The sequence below is a fragment of the Pelophylax lessonae genome (assembly GCF_965119305.1).
Source record: "Pelophylax lessonae genome assembly, chromosome: 6".
NCBI lineage: Eukaryota > Metazoa > Chordata > Amphibia > Anura > Ranidae > Pelophylax > Pelophylax lessonae.
This window is the reverse complement of record NC_138773.1, coordinates 192,356,406-192,368,035: the sequence shown is the minus strand read 5'-3', so window position 1 is coordinate 192,368,035 and position 11,630 is coordinate 192,356,406. Positions and strand designations below refer to the sequence as shown.

General features: G+C 40.4%; 1 protein-coding gene across 1 annotated transcript in view; it reads right to left on the bottom strand.

The window, feature by feature from the left end:
* Positions 1 to 6,597: 6,597 nt before the first annotated feature.
* The window catches only part of ALS2 (alsin Rho guanine nucleotide exchange factor ALS2), a 150,934-nt gene continuing 145,901 nt past the window's right edge, over positions 6,598 to 11,630 (bottom strand). The window contains exons 32-34 of the mRNA XM_082260374.1: positions 9,706 to 9,855; positions 9,500 to 9,596; positions 6,598 to 7,234 (exon numbers count right to left, since the gene is read on the bottom strand). Coding sequence (XP_082116500.1) covers positions 7,196 to 7,234; positions 9,500 to 9,596; positions 9,706 to 9,855 — 286 coding nt within the window. The 3' untranslated portion in view covers positions 6,598 to 7,195. The remainder of the gene's footprint in view (positions 7,235 to 9,499; positions 9,597 to 9,705; positions 9,856 to 11,630) is intronic.

Below are 11,630 nucleotides of genomic sequence, written 5' to 3'. Positions count from 1 at the left end.
GCTCCCAGTTGGAGACAGCTCCATCCCAGCAGACAGGAGGTCTGGCCTAGGAGTCAAGACAGCACGAGGCTGTTATCCATGTGCACCCTGTTGGGTGAGTGAAGTCTGTGGGAGACAGACAAGGGCTTGGAGCTTGAGGCCAGAGCAGCAGCGCTGCAAGTACAAGCCAGGAAGGCTGAATGATTTGTTTATTTTTGCTGATTGAAATGCTTAAACCCCTGCGTGGGAAACCTATGTTATTCTTCTGCTTGATGAACTTTCCTTTAATAAACATGGGTGAGGAAAGCCCTTAAAAGAAAGAAAAAGCGAGTGGCGGTGTCCTTTAAACGCTCTACACTTGATGCGAATCTCACTATATATATATATATATATATATATATATATACACACACACACAATGTTGTCTGTGTGGTATCCACCAAAAGAGCAACGTGCAAATGGATCTCCTCATAAATATAACAATGGTGATGCAAAGTGGGTAGCCCCCACCAGTGAACAAAGTAGGTAGGAGGCTTACCAGATGGATTGGATGGACCCAATAGAGTATATACTCTTTAGGTCTGTCGCAAATAAGAAAAAGAATGGTGGTTGTCACTGTATTGCTGTCAAAATGCCTTCAGTACACAAAAAACCAACTTCACACACAGCATATTATCGATTATACCATACGGATGACGTGCTGTGTGTGTGAAGTCAGTTTTTGTGTACTGAAGGCATTTTGACATCAGCAATTTCATGTGAGACAGACCTAAAGAGTATATACTCTATTGGGTCCAATCCATCTGGTAAGCCTCCTACCTACTTTGTTCACTGGTGGCGATTACTCACTTGGCATCCCCGTTGTTATAGTTATGAGGAGATCCATTTCACGTTGCATAATATATATATATATATATATATATATATATATATATATATATATATATATATATATATATTGTATATGATTTTGATGGACTAGTTCACACTACTTGTGTCAAATTTTGCTTATATTTATATCATCTATCACTATTTCACTAATACTAGCGCTGCAATATTTCCTATTCTATACATAGCGTAATACAGTCAAATAAGATTTATTTAAGAGCCAAAACCCCCCTTCATAAATAGACTCACAGTGAATCAAAAGTTCACAGCATAACAAGACTAATAAATGATGTAACCTGCTCCTTCGGCTCGGTCTCCACCTGTCCTCAATGTGAGAGCGGCGATCCCGGGTGGAGACAGAGCAGCCGGCGGCACGGGTGTCGCGTGATCACGCTTAGACGCGTTTCGTCATTACGACTTCTTCAGGTTACATCATTTATTCCTCTTGGTATGCTGTGAAATTTTGATCCACTGTGAGTGCAATTTATGAAGGGGGGTTTTGGCTATTAAATAAATCTTATTTGAATGTATTACGCTATGTAGCCCCTTCCTTTCAACCCATATTATTTTGAGTTCTATTGCTCTGGGCTTATCGTTATCCAATGGTGGAATATTAATACAGGATGAGATCCCTACTTCAGTTTTGTGGTCATCTGAATATTCCCCATGAGGGGTGATTGATACGAGGCTCAATTAACCAGTTTTCTGGTGAGTGCAATATTTATTGGGAAGTGCTGCACGTGTGGTGTGGTGGAGGTACTTTCATCGATTGAATAATTTGGAGGAAATTAATATGGGATGGATTGATGAACTCTGTTTAGGACTCACTGTTAAAAGACACGTGGTGTTATATTAAGGAGCGCTGCTAAACATTTTAATTGGTTTTATATGTATTAAAATGTTCTATTGCTATAGGTTATGTGATTTTTATAGTGGCAGCACCAATTGCCTAACATTAGTTTGGAATCCTTTGCTACATAAGCGCTGTTGTCGGGGGACGTTTGTTACATTTAATTTTTTGTTTATATAATTTATTTTATCATAACATCAATATACCCTAGGCGTCTGTATAAATGTATTGCACCTATTCTAGATTCCGGCTGTGCTCCTGTTTTCCAGCATTCAGCCTGTGAATATGACATCATGCAATTGATGGTGTTGCTCAGTCCCCATCTTGCAGTAAGCATCTTTTGATTGACATCAGTGTGCACAAGAGGTCTGTGTGTTTCCCAGTAAGACTTTGCCAGAATCCAAGCTTGCAAACACTCTCATTAGGTGTGCCACATGTCTGGTAATAGTCATGGGCATTCATTTTTAAAAACCAGGGACGTCGTGTCCCTGCCTACCATTTTTGCAGTGCAATGCAAAGTGGAACCACAGGCTAGAATTCAGAATACTGCCAAACACACAAGAATAAATGGTTCATTATGTTAAGAGTGGGTATGTTTATTTCATGGGTCTGAATGCTTGTGATTTTCATTTGGTAAATGCAGTAGTTTATTTCCACTTTAAGTAAATAGCAAAAATAAGTTAGAGAATACATGTACATATTTTAATTATTACCTTAAGGTAACACTGCAATAATATTTCAAATATGTGATTGAATATATACTTTCAGTATAATTTAAATATTAATTTGGAGTCAGAAAATATTGCTATCAATGAGAAGGCATGGCCTAGGTTTTGAAAAATACCAATTATTTTCGTTGTCAGTTATTTTTCCAATAAATGTAACTTGATTCCAATGTAGATTTGGTGCACCAAAAATAATGATGTAAATTACTAAACAGCCCTTTTCCAAACTGTTCTTAGTCGCTCAAACACTATACAATTACCTTTTCTGAGGTTAAAAGGGTTTTCTGATGAGCTTTACCAGTTGTGGTGGCAGAAACAATTGCGTACTGTCCGTGATACTTTTATTGTCACTAACATACAATTTTTTAGGACAAACTTTCAAGGTGTACCCCCTTTCTTTAAGGTCCAAGCAGTAGTCTTGGACCTTAAAGAAGAGGGGTACACCTATAAAGCTTGCCCTGAAAAATTATATGTTAGTGAAAATAAATGATCATGGACAGTACTCAATTGTTTCTGTTGCAAATGCACGAATACTACTACAATCACCTCAAACCAGTTGTGTTGGAAAACACAGGACGCCATTAAAGGAAAAGAAGGGCCAAAGCTGTTGGCGGACGTCAGTCAGCTGGTGCAGGCTCTGGAGAGATCCTGACTTTAATGTCAGTATCCACTCAGATCCCTGGCCGGCTGGGCAGGCTGAATGTACTGTACCAAATTGATCAATCAACTTGGGTACAAAAAGGCTGCCGGATTCTCTTGCGATTATCGCTTGCGGCATAGCAATCACTGTTTTCTCTCGGCGGGAGGGCAGCTTCCTGCCCAGAGAAGAAAATTGCTAATTCCCCCGTCTGGGTTGATGGGATAATTGTGCGAATTTCTTTGGTTCCAGGAAATAAATTTGCACTGTGTATGGCCAGCCTTAGGCCTTTTAGCATGCTGCCGAGACCCTAGCACTCCAGCCACTCACCAGCTCTCTGCTCACTGAAGACAGAGAACAGAGCAATCAGCTGTCTTTAAACGCTCAGTTCTCAGTCTTAGAGGCGGCAGGGAATATCCACCTAGGTATGTAGGTTTTTTCTTTTATTTCACCAACATCCCTTTAAAAGTGACTGTCACTACATGGTCAAAAAATAAATAAAAAATAGCCCCGTCTACAAATACAAAAAAAAAAAAAAAAAATTGTATGGAGGAGTATTGGACATCCTCATTTGCTCGCAAGTGAGAGCATTGGTACTTGGTGGTAGGCCCATATCTGTTGCATGGGGCAGGGAGAAAGTCCTCAACCCTTTGCAAGCTCCCATAAGAGCTGCTTGAAGCTCCCTCCTCGTGGCTTATCAGAGCAGCAGGAAAGCAAACTAAAGCTGGCCATGCACGGTTTGAATCTTCCTCTAAGCTATAAAAACTTAAACTGGGAAATTAAAAGGGCCAGGCAGAAAAAAAGGTGGTCAAACAGTGACTGCAGGCAATAAGCAGGTACTCCTGACAGCTTTAGGTACCGACTATCTAAATGCAATAGTCGACAGCAGGTGATTTGTCTATTCATGTTAATTAGCATGGGTAGGTGATAACTAAGTGTAAGTGGCCAAGTTTATGGTTAGATGGGGAGGGAGGGGACAATAAAATATACTTGTTGCTTGCTCTACATGGATGAAGCACAAATATATTTTATAGCCCATGTAAAGGCAGGAATTATTTATGTACATTTATTGGTCACATAAAAATTTGTTGCATGTCCATGCCTGAGAGTTTTGAGCTTCCATTATAAAAAGGAGATAAACCGTTTTTTTTTTTACAAGTCAGAGAGAAAATGTTCTTGTTTAAACAATGTAAGTTACTTTAACGCAGAAGTTCTGCTGTGACAAACCGTGAGCAGGCAGGCTTTTATTGCAGAAGAGACGTGCAATGTCTCTTCTGCAATAAAATGCCTCTGGCTGGTCCTAGTTTTCCCCAGTACCGTAAGCTGAGCTGCGCATGCCTGTGCATGTGCAGGAGTGGCGTCATCCCACACCAGCTAATGGAGAAGATGCTGTTGCTGGCGAGGGACAGTTGGAAAGGCATTAACCCTTTAGTTCCGCTTAAACTTACAGATTTGGTTTTAAATTGCCATAAAGTAATTGTGTGAAGGAACACATAGGAAAGGGCCCTTCCCCAGTTTCTGTCGAAAATCGGACAAATCAGACTAAGTGGTCATGCCTCCACCTTCCAACAGGCCAATTAATATTACATGGGCACTGCAGTACACCTTACTGCACCACTCAATGTATATCTGGGTGGCAAGAAAAAACTCAATTACTTTGAGACCCCATTCACACCACCGCGACTTGGACCGCGACTTGTCAGCCTGACAAGTCGCGGTCCTCACGCTCCCATAGTGTAGTACAGGAGCCGTTCTAATAGTAGCGACACAAGTCGCTCCGACTTAGAAAAAGGGTCCTGTACTACTTCGGGGCGACCTGGAGGTGACTTGCATTGACTTCCATTATGTGAAGTCCGTGCAAGTCGCGCTGCATGCGACTTCACAGGTCGCCCCCGAAGTCGTGCACAAGTCGTGCCGCGGTAGTGTGACTGGAGACTTATACCACCTGTGTTTAAAGTCCTGCAACAATAGCTTTATACATGTGCATGTTATCACTTCTTTATACCTTCTCTATTCAATTTTAAACCTTCAAACTGTGCATATGTCAGTGCATCACCATTGTTAACATTGCATAAGGTAAGTGTACACTTAATCACTAATGAAAATTATTCCAGTATCACTGTAATCCTTGTGCAATAAAACATTAATTTGTAATATCTATTAACCCCATACAGATCAGTATAAAAAGTGAACATCTTCATGAAAAAAAACAGAATACTTTATCCTGCATTCTATCGTGTTACAATAAAAATAGTTTATAAAACTGTTCACACTAATTACACACAATCCATCAACTGGAAAAATACTGTCTGTTGAAAGTATAGTTAATGACACTGCATGCCAAAGCTGATACAGTACTGCAATACAAAACTGTCAGGACTATGAGGCTTCATTCACACAGGCAATGACATTCATGCATTTATATGCAATTATAGGACATTTCTAAATGCACATAAATGCATGTAATGAATTAAATAGTATAATTCACATTGTGCGTTTACCTACATTTAGGTGCATTTAGGTTACTTGTGTTTAGAGAAAATAGATATCTGTTTGTCCTGGGGCAGATTAGATACCATAAATGCATATAAAAACATTATGTAAAGGCAGGAGAAAGTGACCAGGGAAGCAGAAGGTTTGATTATATAGTCACTATCTATCTTCTCTCCTTTGAGCATGCTTTTTCCAATGCAAATTTTATTTATTTTTTGGTATGCACATAACTTTTTTCTTCTTATTTTAGCCGGAGTGCAGACAGCGGCCGCGTAGGCGATTACGTCACTGGGCGATTCGCAAGGGCTCCTGGGATAGCGGCGACATGTATCCCAGGAGTCCTTGCAAATCGCCTGACGAAATCTCACGTTAACAGACTTTCATTCCCTTCCTGCCCTTTCCTCCGATTGACAGGTTGCTATAGATCAAGGGGGCGGGAACTTCCACCAATGCCGACATTGCTATTGCAACCTGTCAGGAAGAGGGAGAGCCGCGCAGTGACATTACTACGCAGGCGTCAGATCGGGAGGTGTATGCTGGGTAGCCAGCTGCACGGAAATCCCAGAAATGAAGAAGAGAGGGCTTCAGATGCCCACAGCTAACATGGAACTTGCCTGCCTCCGAGATCTGGTTAGTAAAAAAATATTTTTACATAAACTAAAACTACCACACATATGACTTGTTTCAAATGTTAATGTACTTGTTTACACAAATACAGAGGAGTCTTTAAAAAAAAAAAAAGAAAAAAAAAAGTGTTTGGGGGACTGGAGCTCCGCTTTAAGCCCCTTTCATACTTGTGCGACCTAAAAGTCGCGCAATTTTTTTTTGGGGGATTTTGACTGGACTATGCCTATGTCTATGGACCTCAAAACACATCAAAGTTGGACCAAAGTAGTGCAGGGACTAGTTTAAAGTCGTTGCAACTTGAAGTCGCACAGATATGAACGGTACTCATTGGAAATCATGGAGTACGACTTCTCTTGCGACTTTGCAGCCCTAAATCGCAGGACAAGTTGCACAAGTGTGAAAGGGGCCCAAACCTCCAAAGTCAATTTCTCCTGCATTTAAATCAAAACAAATGTAGGAGGCCTGTGTAAATGAGGACTAAAAAGTAGATTAGGGGGTCTCCTGACAAAACAGACCATTTAAAACAGATAGTAGCTCATGATGCAACGCTCACCATTTGAACATAAAATAACCAGCAACAACCATTTTCACCATATTCTGTATACTTAGGCCAGCTTGTTTAGCTGGTTACTTGTCTCTTGCTGGATTTTGACATCTGTATTTACAGTCTATACACCACATGACAAAGCAGCTGCTTATTTAATCCTGCTTTTGTTAAGGTTATTAAATACATTTTTCTTCTTGGGTTTCTGTATCAGCAGTAAAAATAGCTATAACTACTCTGTTCAATGTTCTGTGAATAAAAATCACTTAAGCACCAGAATCCTCCCAGTGTAACATATCGACAGGGAGATTCTTCTTCCTTCCACGTCAGGTCTTAGCACAGACAGCAGCAATGTATATAAATCCACAGCAGATCCTTTTTCAAACTCCCTCCATGTTTCAACACAATGCCAAGAAAATATCAAATCCTTCTTTACTGATTCTAGTTAATGCCTAGTGGAGCTTCTCATGCTGAATTTGGTAATAGCAGGCCTGTTGGAAAACAAAAAGCACAAGTGTCATCACAAAAATAATACATGACATACGTAATTTTGTGTGCATTTGGAGAGTGTTTAACCACTTGCCGACCAGTCACGTTGAGCCCACTGCGGCAAAGTGGCACGATTCCGTCCAGCGACGTAGACCTACGTCGCTGGACTCCTCCCCTTGTGGGCGGCGCTCGCGCTCCACCGGAGGCTCGCTCCCGCTGTTTTCAGTCACAGCGGGAGTCGGGCCAGCGGAGGAGCAGCGGCGATCGCCGCCGTTCTTCCCCGATCGTCGGGGAATCGAGTCTGGAGATCCGTCCGCTTGTGTAAACACAAGCGGACGGATCTCCTAAGTGACAAACAGTGACAGATTGCAGGGTTCAGCATAGCTGAACATGCGATCTGTCCCTGTGTCACTCAGTCACCTCCCCCCACACGTCAGTAAGCACCAGGCATACATTAACCCCTCCCTCTCCAATAAAATTACAGTAACAGTGCATACGTATAGCACTGATTACTGTAGTAATGTCACTGGTACCCCCAAAAGTGTCATAAATGTCAGTCAAGAGTCCGATCTGTCCGCTGCAATGTTGCAGTCCCGCAAAAAAAAAAAAAAAAAAATCGCAGATCGCCGCCATTACTCGTTAAAAAATAAAACACCAAAAATGACAGAAATCTTTCCCTTAGTTAGTAAACGCAATAACTTTTGCGCAAACCAATCAAAATACGCTTATTGTGATTTTTTTTACCAAACATAAGTAGCAGAAAACAAATTGGCCAAAAATTTAAAAAAAACTTTGATTTTTACATTTTTTTGGGGGGGAATTTCATATAAAAAAAATGTGAAAAATATTGTTATTTTTTCAAAATTTACGCTCTTTTTTTGTTTATAGTGCAAAAAGTAAAAATTGCACAGGTGATCAAATACCACCAAAAGAAAGCTCTGTTTGTGGGAAAAAAAGGACGTAAATTTCGTTTGGGTACGGCGTCGCACGACCGCGCAATTGTCCATTAAATTCGCACAGTGCCGAATTGCAAAAAGTGGCCTGGACGTAAGACAGCAAAATCCTCCGGGGGTAAAGTGATTAAAGGAGTACAGCCAAAGCTCTTTTGGCTGTACTTCTTCTGTGGATCCACCCAGGAGACTGGACTGCGACCTGGTGGGAGCCTAAGCCAGTCGCTCCTGCCCCCCCTCAACAGCCCAGCGCTCCAGTGACTAGCTCTCTGCTCAGGGCGGCAGGGAGAACTGAGCGATCAGCGGTGTTTGATCTCTCAGTTCTCACACTTAGGAGACAGCAGGGTACAGATGCAGCATAGCATCAATTCTGCATCCACCTAGGTATTAATAAAAAAAAAAAAATATATAACATGCTTCTCTTTTAACAAAAAAAAAAAAAGTGAAAAATTGCTGCACACTAATCTACCACTGTTTTACCATTCCCGATCACACAAACTCAAACACAATCGATATATACTGTACATATAACTTATGAAGATTATGTTTATTTTTTATCATGGAAGTGTTATCATCTTGCATATTAGGTAGGTATGCAGCCACTTTATGGTTTACAGAATAAAGCACCAAGAAGAGTTTATAATGGTGTGCTAATCTTATCTTTTAACATTTTCATGTTGGACTTTTCAAGAACTTGATTCTAAACTAGTAACAGGATAAACTAGATTAATTAAAAAAAATTAAAAAAAAAATAAAAATGATATATATATATATATATATATATATATATATAGATATATATATATATATATATTTTTTTTTTTTGTATACATCAATATAAGTTATGTTCTAATGGGTCTCAAATGGTTATATTATTAGCTAATGTATTCCTGATTCTTTGATTATAATTTTTTTGTGTTGCAAGTCCTCTTGCCGAAGCTTTGTCTTCTAATGCAGTTTTTACCAATTCACTTCCATGTACTTCTATTCCTCTCTTTCTAATCTGTAACCCTATTCTATAATTCTTTCAATTTTAAATTTTATGTAAAGCCAAAACTTTATGGGTTTGTATACATACCCCTGCATTTTATTTTTATTGGGGAAACTTCCCTTCACTTTTAGGCTTTCCGGCCTAACTTTGAGAACACAGAATATGTATTTTTACACAATATGCACAGAAAAGTCAATTACAGCCATTAATATAGTAGTTAAAGTTCTCTCATTCATTATTCAATTTAATGTGCCATGAAATGCCTGTCAATACATGTTAAAGACATTCTTGTATAAATGAATAGTTTTACAAGAAAAGATTGTCACCTTTAGTGTGGTAAACATTATCCCTTGTTCTCCATGTTGCAGATATGGATCCATTAGATCTTCTATTAAATGGACTTCAGATCCCAGATTTCGTATTCTGTGCACATTATAGAGAGGAACAATGAAAAATGTAGCTGCCAATATATTTTTATACCAGGATCAAGAGCAGGGGCACACATGTGGGACTAATAGGCATTATAACTGACCTGGCTCTCAGAACTACATAAAGGAATACAGGGAACAGCTCATCCATGGACCACAGGAAGCCTTCCTTGAGCGACTCTTGAGCTTCCTGTGTGATTTCCTCAAAGGTTTGTTGAATGACCTTGAGTTTATCTGATGGTGTGAATGTAGTGCTGAGGAAAAAAGTAGAGTTCAAACTATATCAATATACCTGCCAAAGTCAAGCACAATTTAAAACCAGTTAAAAAAAAAAAAAATGTCATGTGGGCATTGGTCTATGTACCCAGTAGAATGTACAGTAAACCCCCGCTCCATCGCGGTTCAGTTTTTGCGGTCCCGGTATATTGCGTTTTTTTTTGTAATGTTATTTTACTATATAAATCATTAAAAATGAAATATTTTTGTGTTTTCCATAGCTTTTGCTAGGTCTCTCAGTATCTTTTATGTGTTTAAATGAGTTTCTATTGTTTTAAAAGTGTGTTTAAAGACGTTAAAATGCTTTTACACGTACAGTGACAGTAAAAAAAACATGCCTACAATGCATTTTAATAGGGTTTTTCTATTTAGCGGATTTTCACTTTTCGCGGTTGGGTCTGGAACGTAACCCCCGCAATGGAGGGGGTTTTACTGTATGTGTCGGTTTCTTTGGCCTCAGTGCTCATTTTGCAGAAGGCAGATAACCATTTGGACAGGAACTTATAGAGAAAAAATTGAAAGAATAAATTCACTCACCCCCCCCCCCCCTTTTTTTTTTTTTAATTCCCCACTTACCTGTCAGCATTGTCTGTAATTCAGATATTGACCTGTGAAGTAGATCCAGTGTTGTCCTGATATGATCTGCTGTTCAGGTGCAGCAGCCTTGGTTCTCAGCTGGCATTATGGTCCTTATAATCATCATCAGAAGATGGTTGCCTCTTTCAGGTCCAGGCAGCCAGCCACTGATGATTCATGCCAGCTCCACCCTCCAGATGCTGAAGAGTCCCTACTCTTGCAGACATGGCATTCTAGGAGGCATGTGTCATTTTGGCCCAGGCAAGGGGGTAGGAGGGTGCATGTGGGATTGCGGGGCCTGGAAAAACTAAAATGTAAAAAAAAGAAGGGATGTATATTGTAGAGGCGCAGGTTATACAGAACCTGAGGGGATAAGGTCCGCTTTAAACTAGGCTGTTAAGATTTTGTGGACCTAATTTAGACTGCAATGAGACCGAATACAAATAAAGTAAATATATGTACTTTTGCCTACACTGCCCCACTGGCAGCTTATACTTCCATTCAGACTCCATTTTCCTGTCTGGAAACCCTTTTTAAGCTCCAAGTTGCAAATTGGGGTTAACACAAGACTGTTGGCCCTTTCCCCAATAGTGCTGGGTGCCTGAGCAGCAAATCACCAATTTACAGGACTGCAACATGAAAGAGTGAATCGCATACTCCCTCATACCTTTGCCTTTTCTCTCATCAGCCAAATCTGCCACTAATGTGGCTCTAAAGGCAGAAGCTTTTTCTTACCTTAATGAATCCTCTGCATTAAGGTAAAAAGCCTTCTGCAAGCAACCCCCCCCCCCCAACCCCATCCCAAGGCCCACCTAAATACCTACCTGAGCCTGATCTCAATCCAGCAATGTGCACAAGAAAAGAGGCTCTCTCAGCTCTCTCTCTCCGTATTGGCTCAGACACGGCAGTGGGAGCCATTGCTGCTGTCAACCACAGCCAGTGAGGAGGGAAAAACAGAGGCGGCTCGGGAGCGAGCACACACTAGTGCTCCCATAGAAGGCAGCCGGGAGGAGGGGTGCAGGGCCATTAGCAGGGGACCTGAGAAGAGGAGGGTCGGGACTGCTTTGTGCAAAATCATTGCACAGAGCAGGTAAGTATAATAGGCTTGTTATTTTTTTTTTAAAAATTGGATTTTTGCACTTACCATAAAATCCATTTCTCTGAGTTCATCGACGGA